We start from the raw sequence: 19,504 nt of genomic DNA, 5'->3' as shown, positions 1-19,504 counted from the left end.
CTTTTTTTTTTTTTTTTTTTTTTTCAAACTCGGTGTAGACTCCGGACTATCGCACACATCATAGCGTGGAGGGCATCATCCGTGGGCTGCTTTAGAGGGCACAGCCACAGCAAGCAGGAAACCTTTTTTTTTTTTTTTTTTTTTCCTTTCCCAAATGTTATTTATGCGAACAGGGGTTTCGTTTCCTTCAGGAGGACTGTGCCCAGAGGCCGCAATCCCGCAGTGCCCGGGCCCCTGCCCTTCTCCCTCATGGCGGCCCAGCCACCGCCCCGGTGACGTCACTGGGACGCGCCGCCGCGCGCCGGGCGGGCCGTTGCCATGGAGGCGGAGGACGAGTGGCTGCTGCAGTCGCTGCGCCTGTGAGGGACCCCCGGAGACCCCCGAGCCCCGCAACCCCGGCACCCCCCCCGGCATCCCCCCGCACCCCCGGCCTCACACCCGCCCTCTTCCCGCAGGTACCGCGACCTGCACACCTTCGAGCTCCAGGCGCCCACCCGTGTCATCGAATGGGCCCGCGGGAGCCGTGAGTGCGGGCCGGGAGGGGGGCTGTGCCGGCCTCAGCCCGGCTGGAGCGCCGGGGGTCCGTGGGCTGGGCCGTAGCTCGGGTGTGTCTCAGGGAGGGAGGGCCGGGCAGGGCTCAGCCCCCACTGTGTCCCTTACCCGCCGTGCCCACCCCCCAAGGTGTCTGTGTGGCCGGGTATGGACAGTCCGGTGGGAACGAGATCCTGCAGCTGATCCCACCGCCAGCACTGCAGGCAAAGGAGGCACAGGTGGGTGTGCAGCCAGGAGGGCACCAGACCTCTCTGCCCTCCTTGGCCTGGTGTCCTCAGGGACCGAGGCTTGATGGCCTTTACTGTTCCCTGTTGCTCTGACAAGGGCGTGGCCAGGGACTGAGAGTGTCTTATGTCTCTGCCTTTTCTCGTGGTAACTGAGCCCAAGTTGTGCACCACTGTGTGTGAAGAAGTGGCTTTGCCTCTGCCTTCTAGGGCCTGTGTCCAGAGAGAGACTTCAAGGTGGAGTGTGGTGGATTTTCAAAGCGCCCAGTGTACAGCCTGAAACATGTGCCAGACACCAGGTATGGCCTCCAGGTCCTTCCAGGGGGTACTGGAGGTGAAAGGGGATTTATCCACTGAGAGTTACTTCCCTACCTGCTGTTCAGTGCTGCCGACTCAGAGCAGCCTGAATCTGGGTAGGGAATACCCAGTGTCCCTAATTAGCTTCCCTGATATCCAACCTGAACCTCCCCTGACACAACTTGAGGCCATTCCCTCTCCTCCTGTCCCTTGTTCCCTGGGAGCAGAGCCTGATGCCTCCCTGGCTCCCCCCTCCTGTCAGGGAGTTGCAGAGCCAGAAGGTCCCCCCTGAGCCTCCTTTTCTCCAGGCTGAGCCCCCCCCAGCTCCCTCAGCCACTCCTCATCATATCCTCATAAAATATCCTTATAAAGGCCGTTGCATGGGGCTGTGTTTGCCTGGGCTGTGTGGAGCACCCTGCACAAGATTATGGTCCTTCCAGCCCCTGCTCTGCTCCAAGCAGAGGCAAAGCTGCTGCTCACAGGAGCAGCAGACCAGTTTGTCTTTTTTGGGGTAAACAAGACTGTTCTCTGCTCCTGAGGAGTTGTGTGAGACCCTTCCTATTTCCTCAGCTTGCTGGTGACAAGTGGCCCCCCCGACAGCTCCCTCCAAGTCTGGCAGGTGTCAGCAGAGGACTCAGGTAAGGGGATGTGTTTCTGAGCTCACGGGGTTTCTCAGTGTAGTTACTGCATCAGACATCTCCAGCTCCCCCTTCACAACTTCTCATGCATTTTGCTCATCATCTGCTTATTGTCAGTCCATGCTGGATGTAAAGAGGGGATTTATCCTGGAGAGAGGGTCAGGCATAATTAGATTTCTTATTTAGTAGGTCACTTCTAGCTGTGTGAAGTGTCGTTCTGAAACAACTTAATCTGCTGGATTGTTTGGCTCCCAATGTGTCCTACAGCTGTTTCTGTCTCTTCCTGACAGATGTTATTAAATCTGTGGGCACCATAGCCACAGAAAATGCCACGGGGAAGCCCTGGGCCAAAATTGCCACCATTTTGGCCAGAGCTCCCTGGGTCCTTCATGGCTCAACGCTGGACAGTGTTCAAATCACAGAGGTGGAGCTGAGGAAAAATGTCTACACAGCAGGTATTCAAAGCAAGCCTAATGTCTGATTGTTTGGAGCTGTGGGGGTTGGGTAAAGCAAGCTCGAGTAGCAAACATTCCACTGAGCAGGTACTTTCAGGGGTGCACCAGAGGGTTCCATGGGCAGGGGCACCTTCCACTAGAACAGGTTGCTCCAAGCCCTGTCCAACTTCCAGGGATGTGGCAGCCACAGCTTCCCTGGGCAACCTGTGCCAGGGCCTCCCCACCCTCACAGCCAACAATTCCTTCCCAATATCCCACCTAACCCTGCCCTCTGGCAGTGGGAGCCATTCCCCCTTGTCCTGTCCCTCCATCCCTTGTCCCCAGTCCCTCTCCAGCTCTCCTGGAGCCCCTTTAGGCCCTGGAAGGGGCTCTCAGGTTTTCCTGGAGCCTTCTCTTCTCCAGGTGAACACCCCCAGCTCTCCCAGCCTGTCCCAGAGCAGAGGTGCTCCAGCCCTGGAAGCACGTCCTTGGTCTGCTCTGGACTCGCTCCAGCAGCTCCACTGGGATGCTGTGGGCTGCGAGCTGTAACTCACGAGCATACACCCTGCTCGCTTCCCCAGGCAGGGCTGCAGCGTCAGCCCTGCAAGGGCGCTGAGCCCTGGCTGTGTTTGCAGGCTGCCAGGACGGCGAGGAGCTGGCCGGGCTGGCGTTCCTGGACGGCAGCACGGCGGTGCTCTGCTGCGCGCGGGGCCGGCTCTGCGTGGCCGACGTGCGGCAGCCGCGGGGAGCCCTGCAGGCCCTGCCCGCGCCCGCCGCGCCCTGCGGGGACCGGTGGTGCCTGGGCACTGCCTGTGCCACCCAGGGCCTGGGGCTGGGCGCCCAGCCTGTGGCTCGCCTCTCGAGTGGGGGCCTCCTCACCCTCACGGACCTCAGGAAAGCCTCCGAGCCCTTGGCCTCGGCCACGGCCAGAGTCCCCTCTCCAGGCTCAGGCGCCGAGTTCCTGTGCGTGTCCTGGGCTCCTGCTCTGCAAGGCTGTCTTGCCGTTTCAGGTAGGTGCTTTGGGCAGACATCTCTTTTTCTGGCTACTGTTTTTTGTCAGGGCACAGTTCACTCCATCTAAACCCCCCCCCAGTGACAGGGTGGCTGTTCAGAGCTGTCCCTGGAACCAGCAGAGATCCAGCTAATCATGCTCTGCAGCTGCCTCTCCCCAACAACTCCGGAAGGGACCTGGATGGGTTCTGGGAGGTGCCTGCTGCCTTCTCGGGTGATCAAAGTCTCCAGGCCCACCACAGGCACTGCCCTGACGGTGCCCACAACAGCCTGGCTGCAGGGCACGGCATTGAAAATGCCAGCTGGACAGCAGGGCTGCCTCTCGGCCAGAGCCTTGCACATTCACACTGGTCACTCCACAAGCTTCTGGGATCTGATCTGGTCTCTGTTTGATTGAGATGTGCTCCTCAGTGGCACGGCTGCTCTGCTCTCATAGTCCAGTCTGGGCTGTTTGTCCTTGTTCCTGCTGGGAAGTGAGCCTGAGCCCAGCCAGACTGGAGCAAAGCAATTAATCCCCACGCTCTCTGACTCCCTTTTATCCAAGGTTTTGATGGGACTGTGCACGTGTATGACACGCAGAGCTGGGACAGCTCTGGCAGGGAAGCAGAGCCCGTCTTTGTTCACAAAGGCCACGCGTTGGACGGCAGTGGGGACCCTGCCCTGGTCACTGTGCACACGTGGCACCCGCAGAAACCCCGAACTGTGCTGTCTGCGGCAAGCAACGGTTCCCTGCACGTCTGGGACTGGGTTCAGCCCTGAAGGAAGTGTGGGTAGGTGGTGGTGTGGTGAGATGGGGTGTGTTTCCTGCCTCTGCTCTAGCTGCGTGGGCTGTGGGGTATCTGTCTGCCTGCAGATACTGTTTGGAGACTGTTATATTGAGCAGAAACAACTGTAAAGGTTCTATTTTACTAATAGTAAAAATTCTGGTTGTTACTTGTTCTCCTGTGTACCAGCCTTCAGATGAGAGCTGTGCCTGTGGTTCTGGCTGTAGCTGCTGGCAGAGAACATCCTGCTGTTGTTTGATCATAGGCTTCTGTCATGTCTGCAGAATTAAACAGACAAAAAGGGAGAGGGACAAAAAGGAGGGGGACTGGACAAGGGCCTGGAGGAACAGGATAAGGGGCAATGGCTTCAAATTGCCAGGGAGTGGGGTTAGATGGGATATTGGGAAGAAATTCTTCCCTGTGAGGGTGGGGAGGCCCTGGCAGAGGTTGCCCAGAGCAGCTGTGGCTGCCCCATCCTTGGAAGTGTCCAAGGCCAGGTTGGACAGGGCTTGGAGAAGCCTGGGATAGTGGAAGGTGTCCCTGCCCATGTCAAGGGATGGAATGAGATGAACTTTAAGATCCCTTCCAACCCAAACCATTCTGGGATTTTATTAAAAAAACGTGAGTTTGAGGAAACAGGCTGTTCTGTGGGATATTTCCCTGCTGTTTTCCAGGCCCAGAGCACCGAGGGGAGGCTGCACTCCCTGAGGGGTGTTGGCATTTATCACGTGCATGTGTCACGAGCAGCAGCCTCCACTCAGGAAGTTGCAGTGTGACCACAGAGCCTGCTTGCAGCCTGCCAGAGCAATGGGAACAACCTTTCTAGCCCCAGCCTGCTCCAAGCTCTACCCTCCCCCTCTGCACCCTGAGAGCACCTGGCCTAAGACAGGCATTGGTGTCCTTTGGCTCTTTTCCCACCAACTGCAAGTTTAGGTTTGATGGAGCTGATGTGATTTCCTGGGCTGAGGAATCAGGCAATGACTCCTGGAACACCCACGCTGTTACCAAGGTGTTACTTGGGGAGAAAAAATCTGCCTGCCAAAGGCTCCCTGCTGCTCTGGGTGGTGTCAGCTGGGGCAAGGGGGGCCGCAGGCAGATGAGGTGCAGTGAGGGCTGTACTTCAGGAGCACCTGGGGAAACCCTACACTGGGAATTTTCTGTACTGACCTGTGCCATGGTGACAGCTGTGTGCCTGAGGCTGGAGCCTGCTCCGTCCTCCTCCCAGCACAAGCCATGTCAGCGCTTCCACTCCGCTCCTAGAACTTCCCCTGGCAGCATGTGAAACGGGGACAGTGTCCTGCCCGAGGCCAGGGGGTTGATGCTTTGTCACCTACTGAAGCCATGGGTCTGTGTCACCAGCACAGCAGAGGGAAAAGCCTGTTTGAGCCCTAGAGAAGCTGAGCACTCCTGCAGGTATGACTGAGCCTCCTTTCCACCCCAAGGGTCCACAGCAAAACCAGTCCAGCTGTGCCAGTCAGACTGAGGGAAATGGGTTCTGACCATGGCCTCCTGGCTCTCCATCTGCTCTTGAGTCAGTTCCTTCCTGCTGTGGCAGAGCTGAGCCTGCCCCTCCCCTGCAGCAAGACCTCTGAGCTCCTGAGTTTAGGAGATGGCTTTTCTGCCCCACGATGGGGACCTGGAGCAGCCCTAGAACCCAGCAACCTCAGGCAGCCTGTGGGTACACAGATACGAAGTTTCCAGAGTGGGATCCTGGAGCTCTGTGGGTTTTCCTCAAGCACCCCTGGAGCAGGTGGTTTGGCAAACAGAAGGTGCAAAGCTTGGCTGCTGTGGCTCTTCCTTTCTGGGAAGAACACCCACAGGGTGAAGGTCTGGCCTTGGAGGAGGTGGGCTCTGAGGAGAAGACCACTGGAGCCTTCCCAGCACCCAAGGTACCTCTTCCTCACTGCCTCTTATGCGAGACGTGGTGGAGCAGCTGATCCCTCCCACATCATGGTGATGCAGGTAGCTCAGCACAGACAGGGAACTGAATTTGCTTGGCTTTCAAAAGAAATGGGGCTTAAGCAACAGCACGCTTTGTACTCATCTAAACTTCCCTTTTTTCTCCCAAAATAACTTAAGCCTTCTTGTCCAGCTTGAACCAGATTTGACAGGAGACTGGAGATGTCTGAACTACGAAGTACTCACAGGTGCTATTGGAAGGGGTTGGGCACAGAGGAGGGACCTCCCGGTAAAGGTGACTGCAAATCACAGTGGGCAGTAGGGACCTTTCTCCCAGGAATGCACCACATGAAGCCTCCAGCAGCCTATGTGGGGTCACAGTCCAGCTGTGTGACTGTGGAGACCTTGGCTCTGCTGGAGCTAGGTTTGTCCTTGATGGGGAAGGCTGGAACAGCTCCTGCCTCCAGCAAAAACACAGACACCCCGAGATGGACCAACTTAAGGATGGTCTCTCTGTCCCCACAGCATCAGCGTGGTGAGGGGAGCTTTAAAGTCCTTCTCGACCCAAACCATTCCATGACTGTGGGACCTTCTGCCTGGGCCAGCTCCCCTGTCCTGAGCCAACAGAAGTGTTCAGGCTGGGATTATTTTACTATTTTTTCCTTTTTTTTTTTCTGAGTTTAATAAACTAGAATAATTTATTTGACAGAACACAGAAACATCACAGACAGGGTGAAGAAACCAAAGCAGCCGGTATCAATGATCAGTACAAAGGAACCACTTTACAAAAAGAAGTACCACGCTGCCCCTCAGCTTTACCCAAAAATAACAGGGAGGGGGCTCAGCTCAGCACCCCACAGACTGGGGGGGGATGGAGCTATCCCCCAGAATGCTCTCAGATGACAACGCTGACTGCAACAGCACAATAAATACTGGGAATGGCCTCTCAGGGGGTGGTGGGAGACCTGACACCCTGGGGGGGAGGTCCAGACACCACCAACCCAGGAGGCACAAGAATCTGTTGAAACACTGATTAGGGTGGCAAACGCCCTGCTCCCCTTCTCCCTCACCCCAAATGGGTGCTGGACCCCATGCAGGGAGAGAGAAACATCAACCAGGGGGGCTTTGAAGCTCGGGAGGAGCAAAACATCCCTGGTGTCACCCTGCTGGGGACAAGGCTGTTCTGCCACGACCCTGCCGTGGCTGTGAAGAGGCATTTGAGACCCACAGAGGCCCCCCTGCCGCCAGCCCCAGCCTCACCTGGCCCTGGCAGCTCCGCTGTGGAAAGGGATGCAGCTGGGAGGACCCCTGGGCTGGACTGCTTTGGGGGGCTCGGGGGGAAGAGCAGGGGGTGCTGCCCACCCACTTGGTTTGGAGCAGCTGGGGCAGGGGCCATAGTCAAAGCCAGGCTCGTGCATCCCAGGGAGGGATCACATGCAGCAGGGCCAGAGAGGGGGGACTGGCCGTGGGTGAGAGGAGGGGACACCGAGGTGCACAGGTGCCCTTTCCTACAAGAAGGCTGCCCAAAAAGGATACCCCACCCTGTTCTGCTGCAACCCCCCTCCCCATAGCAAACTGGTGTTGAGACTGGGCTTATATAAAACACATAAAAGAGGCAGCTCATAGGAAAGGGCTCTGGGATGGGAAGCGGCAGAGGGCTGGACGGGGATGGGGTCAGAGCGAGCCCCTGCCTCCAGCACCCCCCAGCCGTGCCCTGCACGGGAAACAGCAGCTCTGGCAGCTGGATGAAGAGTGACAACACGGCACAGCTGGACAGTTATAGGTCCTGTGGCCATCGGGCGATCCGTAGGCTCCCAGTACAGGTAGAAAACAAAATTAATTAATTATAGAAAAGAGAAGCAGCCTAATGTAGGGGTGTCCCTGCGGCGGGGAGGCGAGCAGGGGGGGCTCGCTTATCTGTCGTTGAGCTGCGGGGAGTTTGTCCGCTCCTCCTCATCCTCCTTGTCATCCTTCATGCCTTTAAGTCGCTGGCGGGCAAAGTCCTCGAACACAATGTCGTCGTCACTGGTGGGGACACAGGGACAGCGCATGACAGGGGAAGGTGAGGTGCAAGGGAGCCCCCCTCCCGCGCTGCACAACTCAACCTGCACCCCCACCGTGTTCCAGCAGCCCAGGGGGCTCCTGAACACCCCCATCCTTCAGCAAACAGCCTTAGTTTTCAAAGCTCTATTAACTGTTGGGCAACGCACCCAAAAAAAGCCCCCAAGCCCCCCAGGGAAGGATGCACAGCCCCAGAGCAGCAGGTGCAGCGTCACCAGGGCTGTCAGCAGTGTTTGCCCCACTCTGGAGGGAACACAGCCCTGCAGGGAGGAGCTGGGTGGGTAAAGCACCCTGGAACCTCACAAACACACCACCAGCCCCAGGGGATGCCATGGGACAAGGCCCTCCCATCCCAACACACGATCCCGGCGGGCTCTTACTGCGGTTTCTCCTGTTTTTTGGAAAGCCATGCAGGGAAGGGCGAGGGAGAAGAGAGAGGGGGATGGCATGTGTCATGCATTACAGGTGATGTGCAGGGGGGTTAGTCACACGTGCTGATGCCATGGCACGGCGGGCATTAGCGCGTTAGAGGGTGCCATGCAACCACTGCCAACGTCCCACGTTCCCACATGGAACGTGGGAACTGAGGAGGGGGGAGGATTTTAGTCTCTTACTTTGTATCGAGCTCTATCAGATTTGTATCTATGGGCGCTTCGTTCTCTGGAACTGAACAGAGGGATTGCACAGTCACGGGGTGGTCACTGCCATCCCACACTCCCTCCCAGGGTCATCACCACTGTCCCACTGGGTGAGTGTAATCCCCCCAGGGTTTGACTGCACCAGGCTGATGGGGACACCCCCATGGTTTTAACCCTGGGACCCAGTGAACAGGTCACCACAGGCTCAATAGAAGCCAAAAATCAACCTCCACGCACCATCAGTGGCCCCCTCTGCCCCCACCTGCCCCCCAGGAATACTGCCCCCGTGCCCCAGGGCACTCACTGTCCCGATGTGTTGGCTCCTCCCTGGGTTTGGGATGCATCAGCGTGAAGGGCAGCTCCACTGCCACGTCGCTGCAAGAGATGCCGGGGTAAAGCACGGGCCTGCCTGCACTCTGCAGGCAGAGTGGGGCAGATTTCAGAGTGGGGAGCAAGGGCAGAACAGCACCCCATTTCAGCTGCTGCAGAGCCCACAAAGCTGCTAAAACCCTGTGTTATCCTCCGCAGAGCCGCTCAGCAGCTCTCATGCCTCTTGGCTGAGCTTGACCCCACGCAGGGGGGATCAGCACAGCCCCCCCAGGATGTAGGGAGGCACGAGGAGGGAGAGCAGCATGGCAGAAATCTGCCTTTTAGCAGCTTAAAGGATCCAAATCCCTTGGGTTTAGGCTGTGGCTGGCAGTGCCATGGGAATGGCAGGAGGTGCACCAAGTTTCCCAGTGCTCAGCAGGCACGGGGGGTGGCAGGGTGGGACAGCCTGAGCTGCTCCAGGGACAGAGTAGGACCCCATGCTCGGCGAGCACCATGAGGATGAAGATCTGGAAAGCTCCAGAGCCTCTCCTCCCCACATCCAAAGATGCTCAGCCCCAAGGAGCCACCTCCATGCTCTGGTGACAGTCCCCAGCAGCACCCACTGCCTCTCTCTCTGGTCTGGGGAGGGGGATGCAGGGTCCAAACACTGCCAGCATCCCCAGCCCCCACCACCCTGACCCACCTCTGGCAGGCGTTGGCTTTGGGTGAGACGGCATCCCCAGCGCAGTGGCATCCCAAGGACAAGCATGGGGTCAGGGTGGCAGCACCCTGAGGGGCTGGGGGGTGCCAGTGGGGGGCTGCAGCAGGGACTGTGGGGTGTTGAGGGGAGCAGGGTGTTACCTGGAGGCGAGGTCTCCCAGCAGGCTGGCGTGGGTCAAAGGAGACAAAACATTAGTCACTGTCCCCCCAAGGACACGCGGCCTCCCCCACCTTTTGTCCCCCCATGTGCTGCTCAGTCCCAAGGGAGCTCTAAGGGGGTGATGGGCCCCACCTGCAGCACAGACTAGTCCCAAGGAGATCAAGGGAAGAGAGGAGGTATGGCACGGTGTGGGGGTCCCCAACACTCACCCTCCTCGTGACACCACCAGCTTCACCTTCACCTTGTAGGAGACGATGATGCCCAGGATCTCCTTGTTGGCTCCATCTCTTAACCTGGAAGAACAGGAAGGTGGGCATCACTGAGGGAACAGCAATGGGGACCGGCCCCCCGTCATCCTGAAGGTCCCCCCACAGGGTGTCCTCCACCCCAAGCATCACCCCTGCAACAGGGGCTGGATGCCCACCAGGGCTGGGTCCTGCCCCCGTGTTGCCAGGGGGACAGGAGCCCTGGGGGGTGGAGGGGCTCACAGCGTGCTGGAGGCCAGGTTGGTGTCCTCGTGCTTGAGCTTCCCATCCAGCGCCAGCCCCCGCTTCTCCCGGTTGTTGGCGAGGAAGGGGGTCAGGGTGTAGACTTTGCAGAATGTCGAGCTCGGGGCCACCATATCGCTGGAGATGACAGCCACCATCAGCCAGAGCCCCAGCTGCCCACAGCCCCACAGGTCACCCTGGTCATCTCCATCCCAGCTTGGTTAACTTCTCCACACATTTCCATCCCTGCCCCAGCCTGGTGAACATCTCCTTCCAGGAGGATGCAGAAGGTGATGTCCCCAAGATGCCACCAAAAGAAAGGTCTCCATCTCCCTATTCCTCCTATCAGTTCCTGCTTGCTGAGTGCAACGTCCCACCAGAGCTGCACTGGGACGGGAGACCTCCAAGGCTCCCCCAAGGGCTCTCTGAGGTCTCCAGGGCCCCTAATGTCCCCAAGGATCCATCACTCACTCAGCGTCCTCCACAGCCACTGGGCACTTGTACTGGGCGGTGTTGAAGAGGCAGATGTCTGCATACTGGCGCACTGGGACGAGACACAGAGAGATGGGGGTCGGGACAGGGATGGGGACAGGGACACCACTGAGGGGGGATGTGGCCCTGTTCCTCACCTGAGATCTTGATCTTCTTCACCGTCTTGTTGGTGTTGTTGGTGACGTGGACGTTGACGCTGATGGGCTCTCCATGGTAGTAGATCTGCAGGGGAGCAGAGCAGGGGGAAGGTGAGGTCCCTGGGGTCACTCCACCAGCGTCCCCTCCCCAGTCCTTGCCCACCTCCTTGTCCAGGGAGGCCTCGAGGTGCAGCGGTTTGTCTGACATGAGGAACTGCCGGGTGGTCTCTGCCATGGGCTGGGGGCCAGGCCGCTCCGGTGCATACTGGACCTTCCGAATCACCAGGCGCACCGAGTTCCTGAAGGAGACAGCAAGAGGAGAACCCGGGCGCTCAGCTACCTGCAGACCACCCTCCTTCTTGGCCCATTTTGGGTGAAATCCCTCTTTCCTTCTGGTCTGCTGTGTCAAAAGGATGCTGTGGGAGGCCTCAGATGGATGCCCACCAGGGCTGCAAGGGGGTAGCCCCATGGCTGGGCCAGGTTGCCCACAGCAAGCATTGAGCTCCTTGCTCAGTGCCTCCATCCCAGCCCCAGGATCATCTCTGATCCAGCACTACTCTGGAGAGCAGGTCCATTCTGGAGGACAACTCCATTCCATCCCCATCCCTCCCAAGGTGGGTAACAAAGCAGGGTGCCCCTTCCCTGCTGCCAGTACCCCAAGGATGCCGCTTCCATCCGGGCTGCACAGATCCTCTCCACTCACCTCTTGTGGATCTTCTCCTCTAGGTTCTCGGCACAGAAAGCTTTGACCTCGTAGTCCACCCCACAGGCCTGGAAACCAGAAGGGGGGAGAGGGAGCCAGGGAAACCCCTTTGCATCTCCCCAAGAGGTGAGCCCAGCAGCAGCCACCCACCACAGCCCAGTGGCATGGGAACATGGGGGTCCTTACCTTCCCCGTGTCCTCCGGGCCCGGCTGCAGCGTGACGGAGCAAGGCAGGTTGGGGGGGATCTGGAGGGGAAAGAGGGGTGAGGAGCTTCTCGGGGGGTTGCCAGCACTTCCCCTTCCTGCCCGCACTGGAAGGCAGGAAATGTCCCTGGGGCAGGGGTCACAGCCCCCTCCAGCCCCAGGAGCACTGCCCCCTGCCCCCCCACCTCAAAGGTGAAGGGGTAGGCGTGCTCGCCCAGCTTCTTGATGAGCCGCTCCTGCAGCCGTGTCAGGGGCTTCTTCTCCTCGGGGACCGGCGGGAAGGCCTGAGAGTTGGCCACGAACAGGTCCTTGCGGAAGGTCAGCCCCAGCACGTCCAGGTCCTCGCGGCCATAGCGGAACGCGCAGGTCAGCGTCACGAACACTGGGGAGGGCGATAAGGGCAGGGTGCTGGCAGGGTGGCATCATGGGGGGGGCACCTCGGATAGATCCGTGGGGGCTCATGCCAGTCCCACCAGCACCAGGAAGCAGTGGTGGCCTGAGGACACGCCGTGATGGGGAGATGGGGATGCAGCAGCCACCTGTGCCACATTGGGGTGCCCACCACAGCACTCCCATCCACCACAGGACAGGGCACCCTCCGTGGGGACAAGGGGCTGGAAAATGTCACCCAAGGGCCTAGAGGTGCCAACGCCTGGGTAGGACTACATGAGGACACCAGCCTCCCCCTGTGGCAGTGCCACCTCTGTGGCCCCAGGGATCCTACGGGGAGCTATTACCTTTTCTCTCCTTCAGGTATTCAGGATCCACAAGCACCACTCCATCTGCAAGGGAAAAGCCAGGTCAGAGACACATCACCAGGACATGGGGACACACTGGCAGGGCCAGGACATACCATGGCAGGGTTAGGGGACATGATGACAGGGTCAGGGGACACCGCTGGGAGGGGACACACACACTGTCAGGGTCAGGAGACACACTGGTAGGGTTGGGGGGAATGTAGAGGTAAGTTTGGGGGGACACCAGCAGGGTTAAGGGGGTACTTGCCCCTCTTTTACTCAGAGAAGCATCACCTCCTAGCTGCCAGCTGAAGGGTGAGGAGGCTAAAGGCTGGGGAGGGACATGCTGGCAGCAGGGGGACATTTGGCACCCACCACACCTAGGGCATGTGCAAAGCCACAGGGGGACATGAATATTATCCCAAACCAGCTGTTTTCTGCTCCCCAGAATCCTTCCTCCCAGACAGGCCCAGCCCACCCCAACATGTGTGTCTCCACCCAGCTGAGCCCCACCTTCCTGCCCCCACATACCCACGGGGTCCACCACGTCGATGTGATCCACAAAATCCCTCTTCCCCAGGTAGACAGTGAGCTGTGGGGGGAACAGGGGTGTCCAGATCAGCCCCCCGAGGGTCCCCCCATGTAGTCAATCACCCACTGAGGTCCATGTTCCCCATGATCCCCATGTGTCACCCTGTCCCTGTGGCACCCAAAAGCCAATGCCCCTCCATCCTAGGCAAAGCCTGGAACACCTCCAGCTGTCCCCAGAGCTGGAGAAACTTTCTCTCTGGGGACACTTGGGTGGCACCCTAGCAGCTTGTCCCCCTCTGTGGGACAGAGATGAGCCCCCAAGTACCATCCTCCCACCTTTCTCCTGATGGGGAAACTGAGGCACAGGGCAGGTAGCTGCCAGGCAGGTGCCGTGAGCCCCTGCTGCCAGACCCAAAACCCCACAGGCAGGTTTTGCCTGCATGCCAGCACCCCAAAACCCATCTGCTCAACCCTAACCTGGGACAAGCCCCCCCAACCCCACTGTGCCTCAGTCTCCCTTCCCGCTGCCATGACAGGGCAGCTTTGGGGTGCAGGGACCTGTCCCCACTCCCAGCCATGCCTGTCCCCCCATGGCTGCCCCTGCCATGTGCCCCTTACCTTCCCGTTGGGACTGGCTTTCTTAAACACCCTGCAAAACAGCAAAGGGGGGTTAGTGCTGGAGGGGGCACCCTTATCCTCCATCCTATGGAAACAGCCCCCAGACACCCCCCCAAATTCCCTCTGCAAGATCCCACAGAGACACGGGAGAAGGATATGGGTCCAACATGCCACTGCCGGGAATGCCGGAGTGTTCCCAGCCTGCCTGCTGCAGGCAGGGAGCAGGCAGAGGCAGGCAGGGCTCCCTCGCCCGGCGCTGCTGGATTTTAGAGCCTGCCCTGGCACGAAGCCACCCATAATGGGTTCTCCTCGGATAATCCCTCCTCGCCTTTAAATTCCATTAAAACCATCCGGGAAGATTAGCAGTGGTGGTTCAGGCTGGAAAAAAAACAATTTCCTAGGGCAGCTGCTCAGCTCTGCCAAAATGCCCGGGGCTGCTCTGGGATGACGGGCCCTTGGCCATCCCACTGCCCGAACCCGGTCGAGAGAGTGCCACTGCAGGGGTGACCACCCGACCATCACCCTGGCAATGGCGTGGGATGCAGCAGGAGATGTGTGGGCATGCCCCTCATCCCCATATTCCTGAAATCCTGTGTCCCCTCTTCCCTGTGTGCCTGCATCTCCACATCCCAGCATCCCCATATCCCTGAATATGTGTGTCCCTGCATTTCCACATCCCTATCCCCACATCCCACGCCCTCGAGAGCTGTGGAGCCCAGCATGGCCTGGCCAAGCTCTGCCCAGGAAGCAGGATCCAGCCCAGATGAGTGAGCATGTGGTTTAGGGTCCCCGGGACCCCTTATTCCCTCACCCCCAGACATGCCTCAGGAACACTCTGCCAGGCACATAAAACATTGGGACACCCTGCTGGCTGTCCCAAGCCACAGGGAATGCCAGGAACATCCCACCAGCACTTCCCAGGTGGCTTTTCCTTGCGGAGTGGTGGGGGTTGACTTTTCTCAGCTGAGATGGGACAGCACTTCCACAGTGGGATGCCTATCATAAGGGTTTACTGGCACTGCAGTGAGGGTGGGACCCTGCACCTGTGCAAGGAAAGATGGAATTCATGGGAATGCTGCTCCAGTTAAAAACCTGGGGGGATAAAGGGCCCAACATGGCACAGAAAGGCATCAGCACCCCACAATCAACTGGGTTTGAAGGCCTTGGGATATCAGAGCACCTAGCTTCCAGAGCCGGGGATAGAGCGGCGATGGATGCATCCTTCTGAGAGCCCAGAGCAACCAACAGTGGGGTTTTCCTGGGCAATTAACGAGGTGTTACATAAAAGCAGGATGGGGAGCATCCTCTGCCAGCCTGTCACCCCGTGTCACCCCACACTTCCCCAGCAGCCCAGACCCAGGGGAGACCCCAGAGAGCGTCCAGCATGCCAGATCCCAACCCAAGCCATGCAGGGAAGCCCCAGAAAAGGTGTCCAAGGCTAGAGGCTCAACGGGTGCAGCTTGCAGCCCCTCGGGACGGGGCGATGCTCCTGCCCAGCCCTCAGGACACTGACAGAGCTGCTAATGAACCCAGAGAGCAGATTGATGGGGGGTGCCGCGGGAAGCTGAGGCTCACCGCCCCGCCTGGCACCCACCCCACACCGGGCAGGAGCCACACAGAGCCTGAGACCTGCACAGCCCCACAGTGGGGGTGCAGGAGCCACACACAGAGCCTGAGACCTGCACAGCCCCACAGTGGGGGTGCAGGAGCCACACACAGAGCCTGAGACCTGCACAGCCCCACAGTGGGGGTGCAGGAGCCACACACAGCCCCGCATCATGGATGCAAGAGCCCCACACAGCCTCACACTAGGGATGCAGAAGCCCCACATTATAGGTGCAGAAGCTTCACAGAATTCAAGACCAACACAGCCCCACACCGGGGGTACGGGAGCCCCACACAGCTCCCTATTACAGGTGTAGGAGTCCCCCAGAGGCTGAGCCCCACGCTGTGGGTGCAGCAGCCCTGCCTGGCCCCACCCCACAGGTGCAGGAGCTTGGATCTCCCCAGATTCATGTCCCAGGGGCCAGGTCTCCCCAGAAGCACCCATGAGAGAAGGGAAGGGGCATGTGGGGACGCGGTGGCCTCTTGCTGCCAGGGGGGTGACCCTCGCCCGCCACCGGATCCGGAGGGAGGGAAGGAGGAAGCGTGAAGCCATCCCTCCCCCTCCAGCCCTTCCTGGTGTCGAAACACTGGAGACACGAGGCAGGAAGTGGCGGCCGCTGCTGCCCATCGGGCACTTGGGGCCCCACGCCATGGGCTGGCAGGCCCCTGAGACCCTGGCAAGCTGCCGCACAGCCAAATCCCACTCTCCTGCTCTCCCCCTGCCATGGATCCCATCCCTTAATGAGCTCATTAGGCACCCAGCCAGGGCTAACGATGACTTTATTGGGTGGCCAATAACTGAGTGGGGTCCACTGGATCTCAGCTGGGAAGATTTACGAGGATTTGATTCCCCTGGGCATCGGAGCAGAGTCTGATGGCAATACCATCGATTACCTTTGAACCCAGGGCGGAGGAGTCAGGGTTTTCACCAGCTCTCACACTAATGAGGCTGGCGGGCGGCTCTAATTAGCCAGAGCCACGTTAGAAGGGACCTCCAGGGATAAGGAGCCGCCAGAAACCACATCACACAACCCCGTGGTGGCGGCCGGTGGCTCCATGCCAGCCATGCTGGGATGAGCCTGGAGCACCGTGCCAGCCCATCCCAAAGCTGAAGCATCCCACAGGCCCAATGCTGCATCCCACATCCCCGCTGCATCTATCCATCTATCCCCTGCCAGGCTCAGCAGCAGCATCCCCCACCCAGGTCGGAGCTCCACCGACTTCCTTGGCAAGGAAACGCCTTGGCTGTGGGATCCGGGATGTGTCTGGATCCTGCTGTTATTACCAGAGTTTGCTCTCTAAACAACATCCAGGAAGCAGGAGTCTCCCGTCCTGGGCCACCTTCCAGGGCTTCTTATCTTCCTAGTGGAGATCCCTGTCCTGGTCCCAGATCGTATGGCTTCATCTGGGGGAATGAATGGGAGGGCAGAGGGACTGGGCTGCCCTGGCACAGTGGGATGCTGCAGAGGGGCTGGATGGGACCATGGAGTGCCAGGAAGGGTCGAGGCATGCCTGGTGCAAATCAAGGTGGGCTCTGCTGCACCAGGATCACCACAGCGCTTCCCAGCCACTAGGAAACCACCCTCGAGCCACCAGCCAGGAATCCCAGGGTCCAGGCATCCCACGTGGGGCAGTGACTGCCCTGGCTGGGTGCTGGGTGGGAAGAGACAGGAAGGATGATGATCAGTGATGCCAACAGCCACCAACTCTGCTCTTTCCTCCATGGAGCTGCTTACTCCAGATCTTCCCACTGCAGGGCTCAGTGGCTCTCAGGAAAAGTGGGGTGACACAGAAGGAAATCAGCAGAAATGGGCTTTTGGCGTGTCAGATGGTAAATGAGCTCCTGCAGCTCGACCTCCTGACCAATCCAAGTGGATTTGGGGTTGGAGATCCAAAGTGGAGATGAAGGAGGATTTGTCAGCCTAATTCTTCCCCTCCCCAGCTCCCTCTGTACGCGCTGCGTAGGCAGGGAGAAGATCAGCTCCTGCCTCTCCTGCCGGTGTGCCTGCCGATGGGAATGCCGCTTAGTGTGCTCCCCTGGCACCCAAAAACCTCTGTGGGCTGAGCCAGCTCATCCCAGGGATTACACCCAGGGGTGGGGGGAACCCAAGGGGTGCTCCAGCCCCCGGATCGGGGGGGCTACTCGCCTGCTCCGGGGGTGCAACCTGCCAGTTCTCAAGGATTCGGGATGCTGAGCCAGGGGCAAGCAGATGGTATTGGCCACGCCTGGGGCACAACACCCAGGCAGCCCATCCAGCAGGAACAGCCTCTCCCCAAAATGCTGGGGGGATTCAACAAGAACCCACAAATCCCATCCTGCCACCCCAAAACGCTGCAGTGTTTCTAGAAGGTTCTGCCCTGGCAGGGCCGGACCCCTCATCCTTCCCTCCTGCCATGGGCACGGCGAGGTCAGCAGTGGCACGGCAGCCCCCTGACCCCGATGCCCTGGGGACACAGGGGGTGAACAAAGGGAGGGCAGTGGTGCTGAGGGGTGAGTGGGAGCCCCCTGAAATCCCTGGTGCTCCCCGATTAATGGCCTAGGGGACAGAAAGAGATTGGGGTGAGGAACGGGAGCATCAACCCCCTTCGTCAGCCCGGGGCCAACAGCCAGAGCCAGCCGGGGAGGGGGCTGGCAGGAGATACGGGGCTCTCCTCGGAATCCCGACAGCCCCTTCCCGGGATGGGCAGCCCGGCGGGTCTCTGCCACGCTCTGCCCCTGGAGCCCTGGGGGGGTCGCAGGGCGGCGGGGGGTCCCCAAAGGACGGCATTCCCAAGGCAGCATTCCCGTGGGACGGAGCTGTCGCACGTCGTGTCCCCGCGCTCCAGGGCTGGCACGTGCCACAAGCGGGGGGGTGACACCAGCGCCTGGGTCCCCCGGGGGTCACAGCGGTGAGATCTCCCCATTCCCTCCCCCAAATCCCTCTGGGATCCGCACCTGATGGGGAAGGAGCAGCGACGCCCCCGAGCAGCCCCTGGGCCTCCGGCGTAGCGGAGACGGGACCCCCAAACAGCCCCCGCCATCGGCGGGTCCCCACGGCCCCGCGGGGGCACCGCACACGGGCAGTGGGGGGACCGCGCGGGCCACGGGCAGCGCCCGTCCCACCCACTCCGCCGCGCCCGGGGCCGCCCCCGGGAGGTCCCGCTCCATGCCGGTCCCGGTGCTCACTCACCGGGTGCCTTTGTCTCCCATGGCCCCGCCGATCCTGCGGGCTCAGCCGGGCAGCGCCGGCCGGGCTTGGAAAATTACTGGCTGTGCGCGGCGGGAGCGGCGCGGGGCGGGCGCAGGGGCCCGGTGCGGCCCGGTGCGGCCCTGCTCGGGCCCGCTCGGAACCGCTCGGGCCGCCTCGGCAGCGCCCGGAACCGCTCGGCTCGGGCCGGGTGGCCGGCGCTCCGTCCGGTTCGGAGGCGCTCGGAACCGCTCGGGCTGGTTCGGAAGGGGTCGGAGTCGCTCGGAGGCGCTCGGGGCCGCTCGGAAGCGCTCGGCAGGGCTCGGCCCGTCCCGGTTCCGGTGCGGGCGCTGCCGCCGCCGCCGCCGCCTCCGCCCGCCCCCGAGCGGCGGCCCCGGGAGGGGGGGGCACGGACGGGCAGGGAGGAGAGGGCGGGGAACGGCGGCGGGGGGGCTGCGGGGGGCACACACACACGGACACACGGACACGGGTACACTGACAGGCACAGGGACAAACAGACACAAACACGCAGACACACAGGGACAAACAGACACAGGGACAAACAGACACACATGTACACACAGATGTGGCCTGCAAACAGATGTGTGTGTGCAGATGCAGTTGGACACACAGAGACACGTGTGTGAACAAAGACATTCTTGTGAACGCGGGAGAACACACAGAAACATGTCTGAACACACAGGTGTGAACACACACAGGGACGTGCGAACACAGAAACGTGTGAACACATGCACACTGGTGTGAACAGACACGGGCATGAAGACACAGTATGAACATATAGAGACACATGTAAACAGAGACGTGTGTGCACAGACACAGACATGAGCAGACACCCGTGCTTAAAACATACATAAGAACACGTGTGCACAGACACGCACAGGTGTGTAAACACACACGTGGGTGAACACCCACCCCCCAATGTGCACACACACGTACACACCCCCATGTGCATACACACACGCGTGTATACCCGCACAGCCACGCTGCTGTGCACACACACGTGCATACACTCCTGTGTGTACACACTCACCCATCCCCCCAAGCGCACACACACGTGTATACACAGACACACGTCTACACACTCACGTGCACTC

The 19,504-nt window shown here is 60.0% G+C and overlaps 2 protein-coding genes across 2 annotated transcripts; one reads left to right on the top strand and one right to left on the bottom strand.

Moving 5' to 3' along the window:
* Positions 1 to 312: 312 nt before the first annotated feature.
* WDR73 (WD repeat domain 73) lies at positions 313 to 4,095 on the top strand. The gene is made up of 8 exons (XM_050332984.1): positions 313 to 359; positions 456 to 523; positions 682 to 770; positions 987 to 1,075; positions 1,644 to 1,711; positions 2,002 to 2,166; positions 2,781 to 3,155; positions 3,701 to 4,095. The coding sequence occupies exons 1-8, from the start codon at positions 319 to 321 to the stop codon at positions 3,913 to 3,915; spliced, it is 1,110 nt and encodes a 369-aa protein (XP_050188941.1). The 5' UTR covers positions 313 to 318; the 3' UTR covers positions 3,916 to 4,095.
* A 2,368-nt stretch (positions 4,096 to 6,463) lies between these two features.
* On the bottom strand, positions 6,464 to 18,660 carry ARRB1 (arrestin beta 1). The gene is made up of 16 exons (XM_050332983.1): positions 18,393 to 18,660; positions 13,618 to 13,648; positions 13,000 to 13,060; positions 12,469 to 12,513; positions 11,917 to 12,113; positions 11,714 to 11,773; positions 11,528 to 11,595; positions 10,988 to 11,123; positions 10,825 to 10,909; positions 10,667 to 10,739; positions 10,196 to 10,333; positions 9,917 to 10,000; positions 9,689 to 9,712; positions 8,823 to 8,893; positions 8,495 to 8,546; positions 6,464 to 7,844 (listed from the first exon to the last, which is right to left on the bottom strand). Exons 1-16 carry the CDS (start codon positions 18,410 to 18,412, stop codon positions 7,733 to 7,735), a joined length of 1,257 nt encoding a protein of 418 aa, XP_050188940.1. The 5' UTR covers positions 18,413 to 18,660; the 3' UTR covers positions 6,464 to 7,732.
* Between the last annotated feature and the right edge of the window lie 844 nt (positions 18,661 to 19,504).

The sequence above is a fragment of the Myiozetetes cayanensis genome, unplaced genomic scaffold (assembly GCF_022539395.1).
Source record: "Myiozetetes cayanensis isolate MyiCay16 unplaced genomic scaffold, myiCay2020 scf5-8, whole genome shotgun sequence".
Classification (NCBI taxonomy): domain Eukaryota; kingdom Metazoa; phylum Chordata; class Aves; order Passeriformes; family Tyrannidae; genus Myiozetetes; species Myiozetetes cayanensis.
The sequence above is the reverse complement of the archived record's forward strand: the minus strand, read 5'-3'. Positions and strand labels throughout refer to the sequence as shown.

Coding starts and splice junctions, on each gene's coding strand:
- ARRB1 (XM_050332983.1), bottom strand. CDS start 18,412: ATGGGAGACAAAGGCACCCG. Junction 8,894..9,688: donor CTGGGAGACCTCGCCTCCAG/GTAACACCCTGC, acceptor CATCTCTTGCAG/CGACGTGGCAGTGGAGCTGC. Junction 8,547..8,822: donor GGAGCCAACACATCGGGACA/GTGAGTGCCCTG, acceptor CCCTCTGTTCAG/TTCCAGAGAACGAAGCGCCC.
- WDR73 (XM_050332984.1), top strand. CDS start 319: ATGGAGGCGGAGGACGAGTGGCTGCTGCAGTCGCTGCGCCT. Junction 524..681: donor CGAATGGGCCCGCGGGAGCC/GTGAGTGCGGGC, acceptor CCACCCCCCAAG/GTGTCTGTGTGGCCGGGTAT. Junction 3,156..3,700: donor AGGCTGTCTTGCCGTTTCAG/GTAGGTGCTTTG, acceptor CTTTTATCCAAG/GTTTTGATGGGACTGTGCAC.